At 41.3% G+C, this 25,389-nt stretch overlaps 1 protein-coding gene across 1 annotated transcript in view; it reads left to right on the top strand.

Moving 5' to 3' along the window:
- Window positions 1–24,599, top strand: part of apbb1ip (amyloid beta (A4) precursor protein-binding, family B, member 1 interacting protein) — a 29,815-nt gene extending 5,216 nt beyond the window's left edge. The window contains exons 2-13 of the mRNA XM_023973036.2: window positions 6,347–6,406; window positions 7,457–7,544; window positions 8,013–8,311; window positions 9,433–9,510; window positions 14,241–14,400; window positions 18,365–18,486; window positions 19,292–19,366; window positions 19,497–19,640; window positions 20,253–20,363; window positions 22,772–22,870; window positions 22,992–23,124; window positions 23,319–24,599. Of these exons, the coding sequence (XP_023828804.1) occupies window positions 6,347–6,406; window positions 7,457–7,544; window positions 8,013–8,311; window positions 9,433–9,510; window positions 14,241–14,400; window positions 18,365–18,486; window positions 19,292–19,366; window positions 19,497–19,640; window positions 20,253–20,363; window positions 22,772–22,870; window positions 22,992–23,124; window positions 23,319–24,025 (2,076 nt within the window). The 3' untranslated portion in view covers window positions 24,026–24,599. The remainder of the gene's footprint in view (window positions 1–6,346; window positions 6,407–7,456; window positions 7,545–8,012; window positions 8,312–9,432; window positions 9,511–14,240; window positions 14,401–18,364; window positions 18,487–19,291; window positions 19,367–19,496; window positions 19,641–20,252; window positions 20,364–22,771; window positions 22,871–22,991; window positions 23,125–23,318) is intronic.
- The last annotated feature ends 790 nt before the right edge of the window (window positions 24,600–25,389 follow it).

Here is a 25,389-nt window from a genome sequence, read left to right as displayed (position 1 = left end):
ATTTTGTGAAGTGTACCAGTCCCTGCTGCAGCAAAGCACCCCCACAACATGATGCTGCCACCCCCGTGCTTCACGGTTGGGATGGTGTTCTTCGGCTTGCAAGCCTCCCCCTTTTCCTCCAAACATAATGATGGTCATTATGGCCAAACAGTTCTATTTTTGTATCATCAGACCAGAGGACATTTCTCCAAAAAGTACAAACTTTGTCCCCATGTGCAGTTGCAAACCGTAGTCTGGCTTTTTTATGGCGGTTTTGGAGCAGTGGCTTCTTCCTTGCAGAGCGGCCTTTCAGGTTATGTCGATATAGGACTCGTTTTACTGTGATATTAATACTTTTGTACCTGTTTCATCCAGCATCTTCACAAGGTCCTTTGCTGTTATTCTGGGATTTACTTGCACTTTTCGCACCAAAGTGCGTTCCTCTCTAGGAGACAGAACGCGTCTCCTTCCTGAGCGGTATGATGGCTGCGTGGTCCCATGGTATTTATACCTGTGTACTATTGTTTGTACAGATGAACGTGGTACCTTCAGGTATTTGGAAATTGCTCCCAAGGATGAACCAGACTTGTGGAGGTCTACAATTTTTTTTGTCTGAGGTGTTGGCTGATTTCTTTTGATTTCCCCATGATGTCAAGCAAAGAGGCACTGAGTTTGAAGGAATTAGTGGAGTGGTTGAAAAAMAAGTTTTAATGACTCCAACCTAAGTGTATGTAAACTTCTGACTTCAACTGTAAGTGTTCAACCCCCTGAGTCTTCTGGGTAAGTYTCTAAGAGCTTTGCACACCTGGATTGTGCAATACTTGCACATGATTATTTWAAAAAATCTTCAAGCTCTGTCAAGTTGGTTGATGATCATTGCTGGACAGCTTTTTTCAAATCTTGCCATAGATTTTCAAGCCGATTTAAGTCAAACTGTAACTAGGCCACTCAGGAACATTCAATGTCATCTTGGTAAGCAACTCCAGTGTATATTTTGCCTTGTGTTTTAGATTATTGTCTTGCTGAAAGGTGAATTTGTCTCCCAGTGTCTGTTCGGAAAGCAGACTGAACCGGGTTTTCCTCTAGGATTTTGCTTTGGCTTAGCTCTGTTCCGTTTCTTTTATCCCCCAAAAACCCTAGTCCTTGTCGATGATAAGCATACCCATAACATGATRCAGCTTGAAAATATGAAGAGTAGTGCTMACTGATGTGTTGGATTCGCCACAAACATAACACTTTCTATTCAGGACATAAAGGTAATTTCTTTGCCTATTTTGTTGTTGCTTTAGGGGCTTATTGCAAACAGGATTTTTWATTTATTTAACTAGATGTGAAATTCATCATAATGCTGGTCGCCTCAATTCCAAACACGAAGCACTTCTATTCTCACTGCAGACCTTCTGTATATTTAGCCTAAAACACAAGATGTTTCTTAACTGTACTTTTTTTGATGATCGCTGAACAGAAGAAGTAAACTGACAGAGATGTCCTGCCTATAGGCACAGGGGCACGTGCCCCCTCAGATTTGTCCTGTTTTTAAAAAATACAGTATTACAGTTTATCAGTATTACAGTTTATCTGTAATACTACTAACCACGTAGCAATTTTATGGAGTTGGCTTAAGCTAGCCCAGATTGGTTCTCAATCTCCCAACCTTTAGAAAAGCAAGCAAAAATGAAATGTACTGAAYAAGACTCACATTCCTTTCAATATTTTACCTAGATTGTAGCAGAGATACAGAGAAGCATATATATATATTTTTTTTTTAAATAACCACCAGTCAGGAGGATACAGATAGCTGAAGAGACATGCTTAGATATGCATTAAAAAATGACTTGTTTTTTTTTACATAGAATTGCAGGAAAAAGCTGTTTCGAGTGTTTGAAAAATGCAAAATTCTCCAACWTCCGGACTGTCAAACCACCCCCAGCCATCTTCACGTACTTTGTGCACCCTCAGATTTTTGAGATGGATGACGCCCCTGAGAACGCATGTACTCTTCATCTGAGTCAACAAACCTCCATGTTGATAAAATCACACAACATTTCAAGAAAAATGGCTTCCTCATACATACAGTTTGAATTGCAGCTCAGTTCAAGTTGATGCGATGGTTGAAATACCTAGTAGTTTTGTGTTTACACAAACGGACATTGTAACAAATGCTGTGTCTGTCTTGCATAACATTTCATGTAGCAGGATGATGGGTGTTAACTGACAACTAAGATAGATGTTAGTGGTTTTGCTGACATCACTTTGCAGCTTACAACTCAWCTGTTTGTGGAGGTATTGAGCAAAAGGATGCTATGAGGTTTGACACGCTGTCACGCCCTGACCTTAGTTCCTTTGTTATGTCTCTATTTTTGGTTTGGTCAAGGCGTGAGTTGGGGTGGGCATTCTATGTTTTTGTTCTATGTTTTATATTTCTATGTGTTTGGCCGAGTGTGGTTCTCAATCAGAGGCAGCTGTCTATCGTTGTTTCTGATTGAGAACCATATTTAGGTAGCCTCATCCCACCTGTGTTTTGTGGGTTGTTGTTTCCTGTTGTGTGTCTGCACCAGCCAGAACCGTTTCGGTCGTTATTCTTTGTTATTTTTGTTATTTCAGTGTTCCATTAATAAATATGGACACGTACCACGCTGCACCTTGGTCCTCTCCTCCCAACAGCCGTTACACACGCATCTTCCAGTAACATGGCTTTCTGGGCTTCTATGTAGAGGGGTGGGGTCACAGATGATCTTGATAGCAATAGGTTATTGCACCAATCAGATAATATAGCATTGAACAGAAACTAGGTCAGTGCTGCCAACTGCTTTCTGTTGAATATCTTCTACCATGTTTGCTCAGGGTGGAATATAACCACTAACCAGAGCCGACGGATTGAGTATTGTACCTGACTTCTCTCAATCCGTCCTCTCTGGCTAGGTGGAATTTGTATTTATGAAGGATCCCCATTAGATCTTCCTGGGGCTGAAACAAAATWATATATAAGATATGATATGCCGTAAAGATAGTTGTAGGTGTTGTTAGGTCACGTTTCACCCATTCTCTAGCTACTGACACTGGTCTCTCATTCAATCTAAGGGTGTTACTTACCACTATGATTTAGAGGGGTTGGGTTAAATGCAGAAGACATTTCAGTTGAATGCATTCAGTTGTGCAACTGACTAGGTATCCCTTTTCCCTTTCCCTGTTCTGACCGTTTGCTGAAAAGTCAACCTCTTAGTGATTTTTCAGTCACTTCAGAGAGGCAATGTTGAGATTTGGCACTGTGCACTTTAGTATCCTCTTCAAAATGATGCTTTTAAACACAGCTGGCTGGATCTAAATGACYGATACACTAATCCTTTCCTCCTGTGACGTCCAAGCACAAATGGAAACTGACATCAGCTACACAATGTGTTTGTATGTTTTGTAGATTGCTGACGTTTCCAGAAATCACCAAGAGATGGCTATTGTATGATATTCTGGGGTTGTCATAACACAAAGCAAAACAGAAACCCAATGCAGAGTGGAAAACAACTACAGAGCATAGAAGTGGGGGAAACCTAGTAAGAAAGTATGCTCTGTCTAATTTTCTCATTGTTTCATCTGCTGTCTTAAACAGTTGTAACCACACAAACCTCTGCTACTGGGCTGCAACCTGGTCTCAGAGCATTTCGTATTATTCTGTACGTAAATCCGAGGGACTCCATTTAGTAACACATAATACGGTTTGTAATWCGTAATATATGTATGGTATGTAATAATTAGTGGATGTCCATCACCCATTTCCTATGATATATTACAAATTACAAACCGTATTATGTGTTACGAATTTCAAAATATACAATATGTTACGATTTTGCAAAAAGTACTATATGTTACGAATTTGCAAAATGTATGATATGTTAATTCTAACTAGGTGGCTAATGTTAGTTAGTTGGCTAACATTAGCTAGGCTAGGGGTTAGGGTTAAGTTTAGGAGTTGGGTTAAAGGGTTGAGGTTAGGGTTAGGGGAAGGGGATAGCTAAAGGTGTATTATGTGTTACGCATTTCTAAATATATAACATGTAACGAATTTGCAACATTTACTATATGTTTTGCATTTGAAAAGTGTATAATATGTTACGAATAGGTGGCTAACGTTAGCTAGCTGGCTGACTTTAGCTAGGCTAGGGGTTAGGGGTTAAGTTGAGGAGTTGGGTTAAGGTTAGGGTTAGGGGAAGGGGATCGCTAAAGCGTTAAGGTTAGGTGAAGTGTTAGCTAAAAAGGTTAAGGTTAGGGATAGGGGAAGTGTTAGCCAACATCAGTCTTACGTAACCATACCAAACGTAACATGTCATACTAATTTTAGTGTCCCGGATTTACGTTTCCTATATTACGTCTACGAGACCAGGCTGTCTACATCTGAGGGGCAGAAGGAACTTTGTTTACATTTGGCTGTTTTGTCGTGAATTTGCTCACGTTTAATACTGAATATAGGATTTTCAATTGTTCGCCCATAATCAGATTTTGAGTGAAATAAGACTCATGTGTTCTGAGTGTTAAACTGACAAGATATGATCATGTTAACCTCATGGGTTATTTAGCGAGGACCAAATACATCAGGCGTATAAAGTTGCAGCGCTTGCAAAAGACATTGCATATTACCATCTCCTGCAACCTTCACAAATACTTTCAACATCACGAGAAGCAAGAGGAAGTTGCCCTGTAACCACTTCCCTCTGTTTTGGGACACACCGGACATTCTAGCAAGGGTGGGGGAGCAACACACATACCCACACACACAGGTGTTATCTGTACAAACAAGTGCTCAATCTGTTATGGGTTAAAATCGTTTTAGAGAAACTTGATATCACTAACGTTACTGTATATAATGATGCCTGCATGAAGCAGTGAATCACATTTTTTCTTGAGAAGTTAACGTTCGTCGAATGCCAGTCTAGTTGGTCATAGATTATATCTTGACAAAACATTTTATTTTCAATGGTTTGTTTTGATATGAATTTTGGATTTGACATTAATTGTATGTGAATTACGCATGAGTATATTTAATTACATATCCTATACAACTCCCCAGTTCTACATCACTACTAAATTAGCCACATTCTACAATAGAAAAACACGATTTGTGTTTTGACTGCGCAGTCCGGCACACCGTAACATTTGTTCTACTACAGATAATGGGGCTTAACAGATTGTGTGTGAAAAAGAGACAGCATAATGTACATCATGACTACGGTAGCTCTCGATATGGCTCCCAATCTATTTTTTACTTTGACTTAAGTAAATCAAATTGATGGAGGTGGCCCCATGATACATTAAGCCTACACACTCATGCCAACAATAGTACCATGGGAGTCATAGTATGACAACTGAGGATCTGATCATGTCTGTTAAAAGTGGGTCTGGATTTTCCTTCTTGATGAGTAATTTGATAAGCAACTAATTCAAAATGATGGTATCGTGATTGAGTAATAATTTGTGGTATAACTTACTCACTCAACCTTTACCCTCAGTTAATTTAATGATTTACCGGGCATACCAAAATTACACTATTTTAACTTAATTTACCATATCATTATTTTCCTGAGTTTGAGAACTAAAAGGTGGTCTTGAATGTAATCAAGGCAATGACAAATTATGAGGTCATTTGAAAAGTATCAAAGGGAAAGATATCACTGTCTGCATTTCAAATGCATAAAAGCAACAGCCCCAATCTAAGATATSAACGCACTGTACATACTCTATCAGTGATATACAGTAGGTGTAGCATTTCTGGGCAAGGGGAAGGTCTGTTTGAACGTTTGTTTTTTTGTTTGGCCTAACCAGGAAGTGAATTCCAGTATCTGATTGATTGACTTTCTATAAATTACACATTATTAGATTATCAACCAAACAACATAAGAAACAAGCAATGAACAATCTTTCATCATTTGTTGTATTCATGCAGTTCCCCAAAAAGGAGTTTTGAAAGGCACTGCATGTCTTGACAGGGAATGAATGCCTGGAGTTATACATACCATGCTTTACTTCCTGGAGTCTATGTTGGGGAGGTTGAGCAAGAACATTTGGCTCTTGGCTACATATTACGAATGAAAACATTCTATAGTGCAGTAATCTCCTACAGTTGGCGGTTCAACACAGAAATKGAGAAATGCAATGTGTGTGTGTTGAAGTTAGTGTGCACTTTTTCAAAGGTGACACAGTATGTTTGCGCATGACAATCTTAAATATAATCTCAAAACTCATTCCTAACATTCTCCGGTTGGAGATAGCGTTCTTGTATTGAGATGTAATGCACCAGTCTCAATCTACGACTTTACCTATTACCAATGTTATAGGTTCCAGGTCTTTCCTCGCTCATCCCTTGACTTGTCTTCAACAGATGGACGACATAGACGCTATGTTCAGTGACTTGTTGGGGGAGATGGATCTCCTCACCCAGGTGAGTTCAGTCCGCACACAACAGCAACGCCTGGGGCATTTGTAACTCACCCTTTGTAAACACTGTATTAACAACTTCCACGAATAAGCCTTTATAAATACTTACAAATGTTTATTACATTCTTAGAAAYGTTAGAAATGCCTGTGAATCGTAAAGTTTGTCATGCTGCATGTTTAAACATCTTTACAACGGATGCCAGCAGTCACACAGGATAGAAATCCCCAACAACTGTTGATAAAAGAACCTCACACAATCCAATATACCGTACACAATAAATGTCCTGAAGTTTCAAACTGACAGTAGTCATGACTRCTATGCTTTCGCTCACCAGGGAAGACAGCATTCATCTCTCTTTATTTCTTCAAGGTGATCCCCCAAATGCCAGCAGTTGCTGACTATTATGCAAACCCGCAAGAAAAACATGTATACATTATTCATACACACAGATCTACAATACAATATGGTCAGTATTATGGACCCCATCTTCCTGTAAGATGCATATGTTACTCCTCATTCCGTTGAAAAGTTGCTGGTAACATAATAACAATGATATTCTATGGGCAACACAGTAGAGATGTTTCGGATTGTTCTATTTGGACCGAAACCACTTGTAAATAAAGCACTGCTTATGAGAAACATGACAGTAACACTAAAACACACGAGCGCTCAACAAGACACTTCAGACTGCCAAGCACCCGCGAAACAGCGAGAGAACCACTTTAAGAAAGGGGGTAAAATGTTAAACTCATAAGCAGGGTAGACGTTAGCATAACTGTTTGAAGACACGTATGATCACTTGTAAAAAAACACTTTGTGTTTTCTATTAAAACTCCATGTTTCCTGAGATACCTCATATTGAATATCATTTCTCATTTGATTTCATGAATTTRGCATTAGTCCTTCAACTGTTTTCTATGCAAGACTCAGCATACTTTATTTGAGTTCCTGGAACTCCACAATGGATTTAAAAATCCAGATGGCTACATGGGGACTGGAGTTGTTGTCTTTGGTTTATTGTTAAACTCCTTTGTTCTTTGTTTTTCCCTGCAGAGTCTTGGGGTTGAAACGCTGCCCCCAGAGCCACCTTCTAGCTCAAGCAGAGAAATGAACTTCTCCATGGGCTTCGCTGATATGAACGGTAAATCATAAGCCTAATTATGGCCCTACCTAACACTGCCAGGGTTAAAAATATAGTGTTAAAATGTCTCAGATATCAGTTTAAAAATCCCAGAGGCCAACGTCGGCCTTTTCTAACTTTGGTACAGTATGACGCCTATTATTTCTCCAGTGGGTCACTTTTCGGGGGAAGAATGACATCAATTACCTAGAAAATTACCAGAAATTAAGATTGAACCAATGACGCAGAGAGGTAGAAAAAGAGTTACTAATCATACCTCTGGAATATGTCTGGCTACTGTTCAGGCTCTAATTTCAGACAGAGATTAAGATCCAGCCTACACACCAATTATAGCTGTAGGCCTCCGGCTTTCACTCAGTGCAAAACAAGCAGTATTTGTCTGGAGCTTGTGTCATAGCAAGGTCAAAATGTCCATTGTTATTATACTGTAGCTTGAGCTTCATTTTGTTTCCCCTCTTTTCTACACAGTCGAATCCCTGAATGAATTGGAGGAAAATGACTTGGACGCACTGATGGCTGATTTGATGGCCGACCTCAATGATACAGAGGAGAAGCTGGCGGCGGAGCTAGGAGGGAAGAAAGAGGCTAAAGCGCCGCACCCGGACCTCCCTCCCGCTCCGCATGGGCTCAGCTTCTACCCAGTCCCCTCACTCTCCACCTCCACCTCGCCCGAGAGGGGCCCCAACACCTTTAGCGCCCCACTAGCTGACTCCCCYGCACCCCTTCACTCGCCACCTACGCTTCCACAGCATGCTAAGCCCTCCATGGTGAGTCAGCTAAGGTTCCACACCTAGGCCAGCACTAAAGGCCTTTAGCTGAGCACAGAGGAAGTGAACAAGCTACACTCTACCATGGTTTTAAAGCCTGTCAGCCACATCTCATCCTGACAGAGACAGCACAGACTCATTTGATTATATCCACATTGTTTTTCTCACTTTACTGTAGCAGACACTCTTTTCTAGTGTGACTACAACAAAGGAATTGGAAATGGGAATTTAGATCAACACAAACTCATTGTTTACATTAGGTGCTTGAAACAGATACTTGCAAGATGGAGGGCCTGTATAATGACGCTATACATGTACTAGATGTCAGGGTTAGGGTTCTCACAGTGAAGTCGTAGTGAGATTGTTTCCTGGCTCAGGCCACTGGGGCATCTATTACAATACCTCAGAGGGAAAAGCAGGGATTCTGTCTGGAATGGACCAAACACACACATGGATGGAGAGGAAAGAGTAACAGGATCGATAGAGGGGTTAGTGTGAGAGATTTTATTCATTTAACAGTCCTTCTGACCGCCTCCGATGGAGATGAAAAACACCAGGTATCCATCACAGTCACACGTAACACTACCCATAATACTGTTCATCATCACTCAGCTCCTGCTCTGCTATTGGTCCATTCAGAGGCATATACTGTATGGAGATGTATGTATCCAGTATATGGCTCTGAGTCCATCATTATCTGACCTCATTCAATAGCCATCAAGCATCATCCGTTTTTCATAACCTATGTTACGTAACGTATGACTAATGTACATTATAAACAGTAGCAAGGATTTGTTGTGTGTTATAAACTAGTTGGTTCAAGCCCTGAATGCTGATTGGCTGACAGCCGCGKTATGTCAGACCGTATACCACGGGTATGACAAAACATTTATTTTTACTACTCTAATTGCATTGGTAACCAGTTTATAATAGCAATAAGACACCTCGGGGGTTTGTGATAAAAGGCCAATATACCACTCTGCAATGCGTTGTGCCTAAGAACAGCCCTTAGCCCTGATATATTAGCCATATACCACACCCCCTCGGGCCTTATTGCTTAATTATAAACCTACTGTGCTCTATGTCACTTAATTAAAAACCAATCATTGATTTTCCTTCAGGAAGAAATAGAGGCACAAATGAAAGCAGACAAAATCAAACTGGCATTGGAGAAGCTGAAAGAGGCCAAAGTCAAAAAGGTAAGTAGCATGACAGAGGGCGAAACACTATACAAAATCCRACACATTGTCCACCAACCAAAAGAGGCATTTCAGGGAGAAGGAAAGAAAACCCTGAACAGCAGTCAAGCTGAATGATCATTCTCTTTTCTGTTTCCATTCATCCTGATAATTGATGTCTGCCTTTACACAGGACAAAATGGTTTCCTTCTCTGTGTGATTTGTGGACACTTCCACWTCTTCAAAGCAGCCGTCTGCTAAATCACTGACACATGTGACCTTTCAGGCACTACTGCTAGCAGGAGAGAAAATAGCTTGGTTTGTGAAATCTACAATTTTACTCAGATTCACCGCAATAATGCTTTTGAAAATAAACCATCATTAATATTATTCAATAGATGTAATGAGCTGTCATAACAGCATCATAACATGACATTGGAACATGTCAAACACTGTCACTCAGTAGCGGACTGGCAGCTTTTCAGGCAATTGCGAAATAGATGCACTTCTTCAATTAAGAAAGATAAAATCAAGCTACACTCTAAGTTCTATCTTAGACTGCTGGTGATYGCTCTGAATTTTGGAAAACAGTTCAACTGCTTCCCGTCTCCCAGCCTCTAGTTTACTCAATGAAAGATCTGTCAACTTCTAGTCAATCTYTGTTTTCATTTCAACAACTAGACGCCTTGCTTGATACTTTTTTTTATTAAAATGCACTGGGGCTGATCTGCTTGATCCTTTCTTGTTGCAGCTTTATGTTCCCCTGATTGCGGAATCATCGACTCATACTTTTAACCTGACGATTATCTCTGGTGCTAACTCCAGGGTTTGGAAGGTTGCCCATGTGCTTCCTCTCCACAAAGCTGGTGACCCCTCCGACCTAAATAATTATTGCCCGATCTCTAAACTGTCTTGCCTATCAACTTTCAGTTTATCTCTTTCCTAGCTAAGAAATTYATTCTAAGTGCTTATCAATCTGCTTTAAGGTCAAATCATAGCACCATCTCTGCTGAATCACTGGTTTTAAATGATGTGGTAAATTGTAGGAAACTCTGGAAACTCTGTGYTGCCCTCTTCATTGWTCTGTCAAAAGCGTTTGATACCGTTGACCACTTTCTACTAATTCAAAGATTGTCTGWAGTTGGCTTGGATCAGGCATCATGTAATTGGTTTAAAAACTACCTGACAGAAAGGACACAATGTGTATTCTCTGATGGTGTTAAGTCAAGTTTCCTTGATAATACGAAAGGTGTCCCACAGGGGTCGATTTTAGGTCCTGTACTTTTTACTGTCTATAAAAACAATATTGGTCTATCTGCWAGAAATTTGAACATACACCTGTATGCAGATGACACAGTTGTGTATGCTATTGCCCCACCGGGCTCTTTCAGAGCTACAATCTGCCTTTATTCCATTGCAGAAAGGCTTTGTTGAACTGAAATTGGTACTTAATGCAGGTAAAACCAAGTATATGTTATTTTMSAAAACACTTAAAATGGTATATGATGATTTATGCATAAGCACATTGGATGGTGCCAACATTGATTGTGTCCTTGCTTATACAGTGCCTTCAGAAAGTATTCACACCCCTTGACCTTTTACACATTTTGTTGTGTTACAACCTGAATTAAAATTTGATTAAATTGAGATTTTTGGTCACTGGCCTAAACACAATACCCCATAATGTCACAATGGAATTATGTTTTTCAGAATTTTTACAAATGAATAAAAAATGAAAAGCTGAAAGGTCTTGAGTCAAGAAGTATTCGACCCCTTTGTTATGGCAAGCCTAAATATGTTCAGTAGTAAAATATTGCTTAACAAGTATAAGTTGCATGGACTCACTCTGTGTGCAATAATAGGGTTTAAAATATTTTTTTATGACTACCTCATCTCTGTAAACTACATATACAATTATCTGTAAAGTCCCTCACTCAAGCAGTGAATTTCAAACACAGATTCAACCACAAAGAACAGGGAGGTTTACCAATGTCTCGCAAAGAAGGGCATTTATTGGTAGATGCTAAAAAACAGACATCGAATTTCCCTTTGAGCATGGTGAAGTTATTAATTACACTTTGGATGGTGTATCAATACCCCTAGTCATTACAAAGACACAGGCCTTCTTCCTAACTCAGTTGCCGGAGAGGAAGGAAACCGCTCAGGGATTTCACCATGAGTCCAATGGTGAATTTAGTTTAATGGCTGTCATAGCAGAAAACTGAGGATGGATCAACAACATTGTAGTTACACCATAATACTAAACTAAGTGACAAAGCGAAAAGAAGGAAGCCTATATAGAAAAAAAATATTCCAAAACTTKCATCCTGTTTGCAACAAGGCACTAAAGTAATATTGCAAAATATGTGGCAAACCAATTAACTTTTTGTCCTGAATACAAAGTGTTATTTTTGGAGCAAATCCATCACAACACATTACTGAGTACCACTCTACATATTCCAAGCATAGTGGTGGCTGCATCATGTTATGGGTATGCTTGTAATTGTTAAGGAATGTTTTCAGGATACAAAATAAACAGAATAGAGTTAATCACAGGCAAAATCCAAGAGGAAAACCTGGTTCAGTAAGCTTTCCATTAGACACTGGGAGGTGAATTYACCTTTCAGCAAGATAATAACAAAAAAAGGCTAACTCTACTCTGGAGTACCTTACCAAGAAAACAGTGAATGTTCCTGACTGGCAGAGTTACAGTTTTGACTTAAATCTGCTTGAAAATTAATGGCAAGACCTGGAAAGGGTTATCAACAACCAATATGACAGAGCTTGAAGAATTTTGAAAAGAATAATGGGCAAATGTTGCACAATCCAGGTGTGGAAAGCTCTTAGAGACTTACCCAGAAAGATTTACAGCTGTAATCGCTGCAGAAGATGATTCTAACATGTATTGATTAACAGGGGGTTGAATACTTACGTAAACAAGATACAGTATATTAGTATTGTGTGTAGATTGTTGACAAAAAAATTACAAATCAATTTTAATCTCACTTTATAACACAACAAAATATTGGGTGTGAATACTTTCTGAAGACACTGTAAATATCTGGGCATCTGGACTGACGAAATGGCATATATAAGTTAGTTAAGAAGCTGAGAATAAAAATGAGCTTTGTATTTAGATATAGGTCATGCCTCTCATTAAATAACAGAAAGCAGATAATTCAGTCAACATTCCTGCCGGTCCCAGACTATGACAACACCATCTATATATGAAGGCAGCTACCAATACGCTGAAACCATTGGATGTATGTAGTTTATCACAGCGCATTGCGCTTTATTACGGGCAATAGGCTCAGTGCACATCACTGCATTCTGTATCAGAAAGTAGGTTGGCCCTCTTTGAAGTCTCGTAGATTGATGCATTTCTCTCTTTTTGTTTATAAAGCTATTTTACAAAAACTTCCGCTTTAGACATATGCATTACCATACCGGTCTCAGGGATGGCTAACTCTGGAAATTCCTTCGGGTGTCTACAGAGTTAGGTAAATCAGCTTACTTGTGGAATAATCTCCCAAACTTTCTAAAATTGGATGAATTGGTGCATCTAGGGCATTTCAGACAGCTGATTGAGGACCTTTTTAATGAAGAATGTGCTTGTTTTCCATGACTGTGTTTTGCATCTCTGTTTTGTTTTCATATTGTATTGATGTGTATATGCTTGTAATTACAGGGCTCATCTGTAAACGAGACCTTGGTCTCAGCATGACTCCATGTCAAAATAAAGGTTAAATGCGTTTTTTTGGTGTAAGGTAACTAGACTAGGCCTATCTGATGTAGCCCTATGTGCCTAATGGTAATATAAAATGGCACTAATGAAGGTTCAGGAAACAGACTTTCTGCCTTCTCTGGTCGGTTTCATAGAAACACCTGTCCTGAGCAGAGAGACGTTTCATTTCTCAGTGGTCTGCAGTGTCGTTCTCTGTGGTCAAACGCCAATGAGGCCTTTTCCTTTATGTGTTCTAAAGGTTAAAGCGAACGTTCCAGAATGAGCACATTTCCTTTGTGAATCCACTCGTTTGAAGACACCTARTTCTAGAAGTGATCCATTACACACACTACTTAACTATATGGTGCACATCCATCCATTATTCTTCGTAGGAGATGGGGGAAAAACCTGATCTAAAACGACAAATCCTCTACGACGCTATCGTCTTCGAAAGGCACATTTTTATGACACAACTTGGCTGACCTCTGGATGGTCTGCGAAGCTTCTCTGCTTCCTAAGTCGGGATCTGTTGCCAGACGACAGGAAGTYCAAGGCCACATGAGCCAGGAAGTGTGAGCTTAATTCCAGTCTATTTTGGGCTTTATTTATGGGGCGATAGCAAGACCATGACCGCCATAGCTCCATAGAGGCTAATGATCATTCAATGCTCTATGACTGCTCAGCTAGCGCCAATGCTAGCGGTAGCGGCTAGCTTTTTGAGGACTGTTATACAACGGTCAGCTGGAATCAAGGCATCTGTATTATTCCCCCCACACCTGTACTGTTTTCTCATCAACATCATACTGGAAACACACTCTGGGCTATAAAGCTGTCATATACATTAAAACCATGATTATCAGAAGCTCACATCTCGTTCTGTAAGACATAAATAAAACATGAAACGGCAACCTGGACAGTGTCCTACTGTCATTACACGTATTACTAGGATTTAGTACACAATAYATACTTTCCAATGCCGCCAATATTTAAATGTTCATCTCTGTAAATGTCTCTTATCTCTATGCAGCTGGTGGTGAAGGTGGTGATGCATGACGGTAGCTCCAAGACACTGATGGTGGATGAGAGACAGACAGTGAGGGATGTTCTGGACAACCTGTTTGAGAAGACCCACTGTGACTGCAACGTGGACTGGAGCCTGTCAGAGACCAACCCCGAGCTGCAGCTTGGTGAGCCTGATCCTCTCGCCAAACACACACAGACCCACGCATGCACGCACACACAATATATACTGTTGTGTGGTTTCAATGCACTCACTCTATACCACACATACAGAGGGGGATATACCAGGTGGGGTTTTATTCAGGTCCGGATGATGGACTGTGTTTTCATTGATTCACGATGACAGCCTTGCTGTGGTGAGCACACAATGAGGCGTTGATGCAACCCACCACACACACGCACACCAGGCAGGTGGGTTTCATTTCCTGCATTGGACACGGTCAGTCATCCTCCCTGTTATGCAGAAATATAGTCCTCATGACCTCAATCCTCCATCTCTCTACCTCAGCTACTGTTGGACTTTATAGGCAACATGTTCGTTCAGTCAGCTCATTACCATGTCTTTGGTTTGCTCTGGAGAAGCCCTACTTTTGGGAAAAACATGCAAGTCATGATTTACCTGATGTAATACATTTCTGATCATCTGTAATCCTTTCTGGTCYCCTATAACACTAAGCTCATTCCTCTAATTGCAGTCAGTTTATGGAGAGTCAAGACAAACCTTCAAACCATTGCCCATGTTCTATAACGGCGGAGCACAACTTGACTTCATGAAAGTCTTTGAATTCCTGTTAGTGCAATTTGAAGACAGTGGTGCATTTGCATGTATTGTAAACCCCAATGGAGATGAGTGGAAAAAGGAACTTACCCCTGGTCAACACTTGGTTTATTTTTTGTCATGAGGGCTATTTGAAGACCAATGTTGGCCACCTCACCCGCATGACATTTTAGACTGCCACATGCTAGCCCTCAAGACTATATTCCATGACAGGGTGTTACTCTTGAACAAACCAGAAGTACTGCTGATATGACTGTATGCTCAATGCTCCACTCCTGTCTATGACACAGATACGCCCCACTCGCAACAAAACCTATTTTTGTTTGAAGGCATACAGTACGTCTGCTTCTATAAAACCTCAAAACATATCTGATCGATTGGAAATGAAATAGATTTTGATCTGCGTCCTAAAAATTCCTTGTGAACGTAATGTTTTACTGTACATGTTACATGGTGCAAATGTTCTGGAAAATTGTCAAATGTACACTAATAGCTTACCTCTGTTGGCATTGTAAAATTAAAGCTGAAGTCTACCCCCTTAAAGTGCCATTTACTTAATCAGATAGCCGATGTTCTGRCAGAGCTGCAAAATCCAGACCCCTACAAACAAGCATGGCTAGACAATCTGGACCCTCTCTGCCTACAATTGTCCGCCGAAATTGTTGCAACCCCTATTACTAGCTTGTTCAACCTCTCTTTCGTATCGTCTGGAAAGCTGTCRCGGTCATCCCCCTCTTCAAAGGGGGAGACACTCTAGACCCAAATTGCTACAGACCTATATCTATCCTACCCTGCCTTTCTAAGGTCTTCGAAAGCCAAGTTAACAAACAGACACCGACCATTTCGAATCTCACCGTACCTTCTCCGCTATGCAATCTGGTTTCCGAGCTGGTCATGGGTGCACCTCAGCCACGCTCAAGGTCTAAACGATATCATAACCGCATCGATAAAATACAATACTGTGCAGCTGTATTCATGACCTGGCCAAGGCTTTCGACTCTGTCATCACCACATTCTTATCGGCAGACTCAACAGCCTTGGTTCTCAAATGACTGCCTTCCTGGTTCACCAACTACTTTCTGACAGAGTTCAGTGTGTCAAATCGGAGGGCCTGTTGTCCAGCCTCTGGCAGTCTCTATGGGGGAGCCACAGGGTTCAAGCCTCGGGCCGACTCTTTTCTCTGTATACATCAATGATGTCGCTCGTTGCTGCTGGTGATTCTCTGATCCACCTCTATGCAGACAACACCATTCTGTATACTTCTGGCCCTTCTTTGGACACTGTGTTAACTAACCTCCAGAYGAGCTCCAATGCMATACAACTCTCCTTCCGTGGCCTCCAACTGTTCTTAAATGCAAGCAAAACTAAATGCATGCTCTTCAACCRATCGCTGCCCACACCTACCCACCCGTCCTGCGTCACTACTCTGGACGGTTCTGACTTAGAATATGTGGACAACYACAAATACCTAGTTGTCTGGTTAGACTGTAAACTCTCCTTCCAGTCTCACATTAAGCATCTCCAATCCAAAATTAAATCTAGAATCAGCTTCCTATTTTGCAACAAAGCATCCTTCACGCATGCTGCCAAACATACCATAGTAAAACTGACTATCCTACTAATCCTTGACTTTGGCGATGTMATTTACAAAATAGCCTCCAACACTCTACTCAGCAAAATGGATGCAGTCTATCACAGTGCCATCCGTTTTGTCACCAAAACCCCATATACTACCCACGACTAGTGGGTAGTATATGTATGCTCTCATTGGCTGGCCCTCGCTTCATATCCGTCGCCAAACCCACTGGCTCCAGGTCATCTATAAGTTGTTGCTAGGTAAAGCCCCGTCTTATCTCAGCTCACTGGTCACCATAGCAGCACCCACCCGCAGCACRCGCTCCAGCAGGTATAGTTCCTTCCAGTTCTCTGCTGCCAATGACTGGAACGAACTGCAAAAATCACTGAAGCTGGAGACTCATGTCTCCCTCACTAGCTTTAAGCACCAGCTGTCAGAGSAGCTCACAGATCACTGCACTTGTACATARCCAATCTGTAAAGAGCCCATCCAACTACCTCATCACCATATTGTTATTTATTTGATTTATTTTGCTCCTTTGCACCCCAGTACCGCTACTTGCACACTCATCTTCTGCACATCTATCACCCCAGTGTTTAATTTGCCATACTGTAATAATTTTGCCACTATGGCCTATTTAATGCCTCACCCCCCCCTTATCCTACCTCATTTGCACACACTGTATATAGACTTTCTCTATTGTATTATTGACTGTATGTTTGTTTATTCCATGTGTAACTCYGTGTTGTTGTTTGTGTCGCACTGCTTTGCTTTATCTTGGCCAGGTCGCAGTTGTGAATGAGAACTTGTTCTCAACTAGCCTACCTGGTTAAATAAAGGTGAAATAAATAAAAAATAATACTTTCATTTCCGTGAGACATCCATGTGTTCACCATACACAGCATCCTGCACCGCAACATACCATGCAGATACAGTAATTCAGTTCAATGGGATTTGAACTCGTAACCACTCCCTATAGGACTCCTTTAGGGGCAAAGTCTCACGCCCTCACCAGCCATTTAATGGCAGTAATAGGCCTGGCCACAGACTACAGCCCTGGAAGCTATTGGCTAATGCTTAAAGCCTGTCTCTGTTTTAATTAGTACTAGTAGCCTGTCATTGAGACACATGGTGAAACTACAGTGAAACGCCCAGACATGATGATGAAACACCAGAGTGTGGGTGGGCAACGTGGTGGGAAGAAGCAGAAAGTTCTCTTAATAGTACTCTTAATGTGTTGTAATGCCACTTTAAATCTGTAAGCAAATGAGTGACTTGCCTTTTATTGGGTCCATTTTAAGCGCAATACCATTCTGCGTAGAACTGTAAATGGAGAATTGTATGTTAGTGAAATCTACCTCAAACCATGTGTGTCCATGTGCATTGGTCTCRTAAACTATATTTGGTGATATGCTAGAATTGTTTAGAAAAATAACAGTACCTTACAAAACTAAATTAATGTATGCAGTGAAGAGTGTACATTTTCATAGCTGTGTTTGACATTTTATCAGGGTTAGGGTCACCATTGAATTCACAGCATATTTTTCTGTGAAAAAAAAGGCTTGCAAATAATGATATTATATTGAGCATACTATCAATAATCTCATTCAACATAAGTAAATGTAAAAAGGATTACATGTTGGTAGGCCAAAGGCTCCATCTTATCATTATTTGACTGACCCCTGATAGATTATTTTCCAAGGACTAACATAATAGCACATTATAATAGATGAATAACAGATTATTGTGTGAGCTCCGTGTGCCTTTGTATTGACAGAAAGGGGTTTTGAAGATCACGAGAACCTAGTAGACCCACTGTCTACATGGACAAGGGACAGTGAAAACAAAGTTATCTTCCAAGAGAGACCAGACAAATATGAAGTCTTCAAAAACCCTCAGGTGAGTTTTTCACATTGCTTTTTCAAACTGCAATCCCTTTCTAAGTCTATCATTTGTGCTGAGTGAACATGGAACAAACACACACCCTGCATAGTTATCATCAGAAATGCCTGTTCCAGAAGAAGAATTGAAAAAGGTTTTGCCGACTGCCCTGATTTCAAATAAAGTGAGGTGGTCTGGTCATGATATCCCGACAGCTCAAAACTCAGCAGACCATTTTTCTTGGCCTCTCTGTTTTTTGCAAATCAATCTCTCCATTATTTCAACTCTGGTTACTTTCAAATGTTTGCTCAATCATGAGATATCCTTTCAAAACAGACAGACCCCTTTATGTCATCTTCACGTTAATGCATCAAACAAAATGTCCGCCAGTGAAAGACATGGCAATTTAATTATGTTGAAACAATGTTTATTGTTCCAACAGAGCCCTTTGTAATGTATTAATGCGTTTTGGCTGTTGGCAGCGAGAGGCTGTCGTATCATATGCAGGCCTGAAGTGTATGGAAAAATGTGTGAGAGATTGTCTCATTTCTAAAATGCTACATTGTGCATTCTTACAATTATTAAGTGCTTTCATTCTTCCGTGGAAACATGATTACCGTGTAAATCCTTGTGAATATAAGAAAATATAATTTGACTTAAATCCCTGTTGAATAGCATGGCTACTATTGCTCTCCAAACTCTTCACATCAGTTAAGATAAAGGTTGAAGTACCATGCGTGATTTTTGTTGTTGTTGTAAAATGTATATGACCCTTTGACTTATTTTAACAGGCATGGTAACGCTAATATTTTTCTCACGATAGAACTTTTATCTGTGGAAGAAGGACAAGAAAACTATCAAAGACATGAAAGACAGAGACAAGGACTTACTCGTGGAGGTAAACAACACAAACACCACCACGTAGACTAGACCATTGAAAAGATGTGAGACTTCATGTTGAGTGACAGTTTCCAATGATGTGACCTTTCTGTGACTTCTTGCTCCCTTCCTGCCTCCTCCCCACACAGGAGAACTTCTGTGGGACCTCCATCATCGTGCCTGACTTAGAGGGGGTGCTCTATCTCAGGGAGGATGGCAAGAAGTCGTGGAAACAGCGTCTCTTCCTGCTGCGGGCCTCTGGAATTTATTATGTACCCAAAGGGAAGAGCAAGGTCAGCAGATCAAAGTTCAGAGGTCAAAAAGGGACATCTTGGGCTACAACCCAGATAAAGAAAACACATCCACTGAATATATGGCCCAGTCAGCCTCAGTTTAGTGTGAACAAAACACTGTACACTCCCAGCTAACCCAACATACATACACAGTTCAGTTGCTATGTGATCAAAAGTAACCCTTTTCCCCGCAACAACAAATAAAAGGTAAGAGAAAAATAGAAGTCTGAAAATCTCAATGTCAACTGAGACCTTCATGAAATGGCTGGGAGGTTCTTTACTCTTGGACTACAWAGTTATAGTGCTGAATACTTTTTGCCATATCAACCCTTTGTTCCCTTCAAGCCGCTCTAAAAATACAACTGCAGTATTTGCACCTCACTGGCTACATATATTCACTTACATCTTTCATCTTGTGGCAACAGTTATTCATACACACGCCATTCATACATGACATCCTTAAATTGTAGGTGCTACTGAAAGGCTACAGTGGCTACTGGCTCTTGTTGCAAGGCATTGATTAAGTTGTCACATTATTTGAAGTTGGGCTTTAGTGTTCGAACACAATACTGTCATTCAAGATTCAAGTTTGACTACCTTTTTCCCCCACAGACATCTCGTGACCTGGTGTGTTTCGTCCAGTTCGACAATGTAAATGTGTACTATGGCAAAGAGTTCAAAAACAAATACAAGGCCCCAACAGATTTCTGTTTTGTTCTGAAGGTGAGTGAACAGTTGAAAGCACTTTTTTGGAAGGACGACCCCCATTTTAGTCTCACAGCTTAAAAGTCACAGTTAGTACAAGGTAGATAAAGAGAGAAACTACATGAGTGCTTCTCTTCCCCAATATTATCTTCAATTGCTACGTACATTTATTGACTTTTAAAGGAATTATATATACCCATTGATTCTTGACCGATGCCTCATTAGCTTCGTTCAACTGTCGTACCCCATCAGAACCCAAAATATAAGCTTGTTTAACTCATCTGTGTGTAAACATTGTAATTCTAAACAAACACTGTATAGTCTCAAAACATGGTTAAGACCATAATTTTGGTATCAATGGTCAGTCCTTGCATCCATAGCTCTGTCTATGGATTTGAGAATGGTTACATTTTCTCCAGCCCCATCCCACAGCTTTTCAACATTAACAGTAGCTGGGTGTCTTCTTTGTTATTGTTTGAACTGCAGATTGCTCCTTTAAACCGGGCTTAACTCTTCCACTATGAGCTACTGTAATAGTCTAAATATTGAATATTGAGCTTAATATTGAGCTTTATTTGGAAAGGTATCTCATATGCTGCAAGTGTAAGTACTATGCATGTACATATTAAATAAGCATAGAGTGAGGGTTTTGTTTATTATATTTGTAAATAACTCGGGTATACTGTTGTCGCTCTACAGACTGGTACTGTGGTCAACCCAACAGCTGCCTCGCTGGAAGTGAGAACTTCAATATATAGTAACAGTTCATTATTTTCAGGAAGTGAAAAGTCACCCCTTTTTACAGGCCATTTAATTTACAAGTGAGTTAGATCAAATTAATGGCATGAGGAACACTGTAAACGTCGCCAAAAATGGTTATTTGGTTTGTAACACATTAGTCATAGTAGAGTATTTGTCTTGGTGAAAACCCTTTACTTGCAGGCAATATAGTGGGCTCTCTTCAGTTGGCTCGGTTTCACATTGTATCTTTCAATAAGATCCGCACTTCTTCTCAGAACACGAGTTCCTCACTGATTTGAGAAAAAAAACGAGAATTGGATGGGTTGGTGGTTATAGTCTTTTAAGGATCTGAAACTGTTCTTTCTTTTCTTCCCTCCTTTTGGAAACACTTGAATCAGCAACAACCATTACTCTCTAGGTCTAGGAGGTGTTGGGAACCAAAGCCAAAGAGCTTAGAGAGGCAAGGAGACAGAATTACATTTCACTGAGAGATATCCCCCCAAGGCCAGAGGGTTGAAGTGAGGCTGAAGGAAGATGATCTCAGTCAATGCAGCAGGCAGGTTGGAACCCTGGGCAAGTTTAGCAAAGGTCTCTAATATCTAGCTCTGCATTGGGTCATCAATGCTCATACTGCATCACTGAAGGAGTGACATGGAGCTAGGCATTTGGACTCAGATGTTACAGAGAGCAATAGTAATGGCATCTTTTTGTAGGCACTAGTGGAGACTAACTCCACCATGGCTCATTGGCCAAAGCTTATGGGGGGGGGGAACTGAATGGGGTTTTTGTAGGGTTTTTTGATAAATGCTGAAAATAAGGTCTGTGGTAAACACAGGAACCAAAGGTAGAAAATGCTAACTRATTTTCCTTTTTTGGGACTACAAGCTGGACAGTTCTATTATCTTACTATAGAGTGACACAACCACTGTGAACTGGGTTCAACACGCCAATGTTTCAATCACAGTATATTACCCAGACAGTAGTGGTTACATCTGCCCAGTGGTGAGCTTAACAACACTGAGGCCAAAATAAAGACCAAAACAAAATGCACTGGCCCACAATTTTAAACAGACTGTGACCCCTAGTGGCACTACCAGRCACATTCTGCTTCATAGTGGAAAACACTGAATCATACCAATCAGTGTGTGGTAATGGCCCTACAGCAAAGTCAAGACATTTTCTCTCAGATAGACAATGATCTCATACAAACTGCTGTGTTTGAACAACGGCCAGGGGAGAAAGTATGACTCGGTTCCCTCCTTTAACACCCTCTGTGATGGATGCAGTGCCATAACTCTATGAGCCGGGTGGACATCTCAGTGTTGGATGCCTCCCATGTTATTTGGGAGGCACGTGAGTGCTGACTGTCTGATTTTCACCAGCTTTTCAGTGACGCATTCAATATGGAGGAGGAGTTCACTATCTCCAATCTCACCGCTGTCATCAGTCTGTAACCCTTAATTCTGCTAACGTGGATATCTGAGATTTTTATGCAATCTACATTAGAGGACTTTAGAGATCATATGGCTGGAATCACCCCCCCCTCAAAAAAAAAAAAACATTGGAAGCTCATACAGAGTAGTGATACAAATAACCCGCGTTTGGAGGTGACGCAATCGTTTTGTCTCACTGATTCGCTACCCTAAAGATGTGTCCTTTCTCTCCATCCCCATCCCTAACTTCAGCACCCCCAGATCCAGAAAGAGTCTCAGTATATTAAGTATCTGTGCTGTGATGACGCCTGGACCATGAATCTCTGGGTGACGGGGATACGCATCGCAAAGGTGAACGCAGACAGCTCAACAGCCTGTATATCTAAGGCATAAACATAAACGGTGACGTGTTAGGCAGACAGGGTTTGGCGGTCTTGCGTGTATTGTAACGGTTGGTGTTTGTCCCTCTCAGTATGGGAAGTCTCTGTACGAAAACTACAAAACTTCGATGAAGAAGGCTGCAGTCACCACTGCATGGACCAACCGCACCGCCGCTACCGCAGCTACAACGTCCATTCCGTCAACACCTTCCCCTACCACGAAAGGTTAGTAAACACCCTTTCCGCTGGTAGAGATTAGCTGTGAGCAAAAAGATTATCAACGGATAGATCATCGTTGTTTTACTATACTGGGTGTACAAAGTCAAGAACCCTTCAAATCAAATTTGAATGAATGACTGTATTGATAAGATGAAAAATCTTATTTATTGCTGGTCTGTTTCTCTCTGCTCTTCTCCCAGCCAAAGCTTCTGGTCAGGCCAATGGACATGCTCCCCAGCCCCCTGCAGAACCTGTGGCCAAGGTTGGCAATGCACCGCCTCCACCACCACCCCTGTTACCTACACAGATCCTACCCCCGCCACCCCCTGACCCAGTGCTGCCCCCACCACCACCGCCCCTGGCTACCAAGAGAAGCCCACCAGCAACCTCTGTCTCACGACAACTGCCCAGCCTGCCCACCCTGCCCACCAGCTTCCCTCCATCACCGACATCCATGGCCAACCTCCCTCCACCACCTCCATCTCTCTCCCAGGACGACAGCTCTGAGTCACCTCCAGACTTCCTCCCTCCCCCACCTCCAACTCTTGGATTTGGTCCAGGTGCCGGCTCGTTACCCCCTCCACCTCCAGTCAGCTTACCACCACCACCACCACCGGACCCAGGTTTTCCTCTACCACCTCCACCACCTGATCCTGCCTTCTGCCCTGTGACCAACAGGGGTTCCTTACCAACGCCTCCGCCTCGCCAGTCCTATATAGGGGCTGGAGCACCCCCGCCTCCACCTCCGCCCCCACCTGCCTCGGCAGGGTTACAATCGACCCCGTCGGTGAGGAGAACAGGCCCCCCTCCACCCAAGAGGACTACACCACCGCTAGCAGCGCCCGGGGGCGGGGACTTCATGTCAGAACTAGCCAAGGCTATGGCTAAGAAACGTGGCAATCAGTAAACAGGGGATTGGTGCACACACTCAACCCTTACATTCAGGAAAATCAACCACCGGTGACAGTAGTTGAAACAGACTTTTAAAGCAAAGAGTATTACAGATCTGATGTAAGAACAGCAACTACTTTATGTTTACTGAACTGTAAGTGATAAATTAGTTGGGAAGTTATTTGTTTGTGAATCGGAGAGGCTTTTACATCAAAGAGATTTATTAGACTACTGTGTAAAGTGCAAGATTGAAAAATATTCATGTTAGTCACCAACTGAGGGGCAGAAGGAGGCTCAAGGTTAGAGAAGCCGGCCAGTAAGTGTTTTGCTGGTTCGAATCCGTTGGCCGACAAGGAAAATCTGGCGGGAGTCGGCAACCAATTGGAGTTGATCTTGACAAAGTTTGTTGCAGTTGATCCAATGACTTTATGTACTGTACATACTGTAACTAGTTCTGCATTTCGGTGGAGGCTTATGTTTAAATAATGTATAAATACATATTTCTCAATAAGATCATTTTACTCCGAGAACAGACATGTTTCCAATCTTCTCTTGTCTGAATAAATATATTATACAGTACTGCAAATTAATATTCTGTCCTCATTTCTTGAAACCTAACATCCGTATAGATTGTGTGGGTAACAAAACCTACTCTAAGAGACTTTCTTTGAACGATTGGAGGGAATGATCAACTTTGTTTCCTTTTTAAAAAAGGAGAGTGCACCTGAGATAATGTTCTCTAGGCTAGAGAGTATTACTGTTCTTGTGTTTCAATGTCTGTTGGAGACGAGAGAGACCCGATGACGTTTTGTTTTCTAAAGCACGAAAGGATAAATTAGCTCATTGCACGTTTCTGTGTTCAAAAGGACATTTAATTTAATTCCTTACACATTTATTACGACACCACACATTTATTACGACACCACACATTTATTACGACACCACAGTGTTTCCAAAACAGCTTCTGATTGTTCCCTTTCCTTTCTCATCTTGAATTACATGAGGTCAGCAAACAGGGTTACGTTCATGGTCATCCGACAGTTGCGTGAACATGAATACGTGCAAGTACTGAACTAACTGTATAGTTGCAGATTAATTCCACCATGATGGCTATGTAGATGTGAACTGCAGTCAAAAGATGCTGAACAATGTTGAAACTGGTGCTGAAGAGATTTTTTGTGATCCTGAATGCACCTAACATATTGTGTTATGATGAGTCCCGTCATATTGAGGCAGAGGCGTCACTCAGGAGGAACAGCTGACCTTTAACCCCTGGGCCCACCATTGGGGTTGTGCTGCATACCCCGCCTCGGGAGAATGGACAACAGGAAAAGGAGGACCGAGCACGGCCCCATTCTCATCGATGAGGCTGTAATGGAG

Source organism: Salvelinus sp. IW2-2015, linkage group LG27 (assembly GCF_002910315.2).
Source record: "Salvelinus sp. IW2-2015 linkage group LG27, ASM291031v2, whole genome shotgun sequence".
NCBI classification, from domain to species: domain Eukaryota; kingdom Metazoa; phylum Chordata; class Actinopteri; order Salmoniformes; family Salmonidae; genus Salvelinus; species Salvelinus sp. IW2-2015.
The sequence above is the reverse complement of the archived record's forward strand: the minus strand, read 5'-3'. Positions and strand labels throughout refer to the sequence as shown.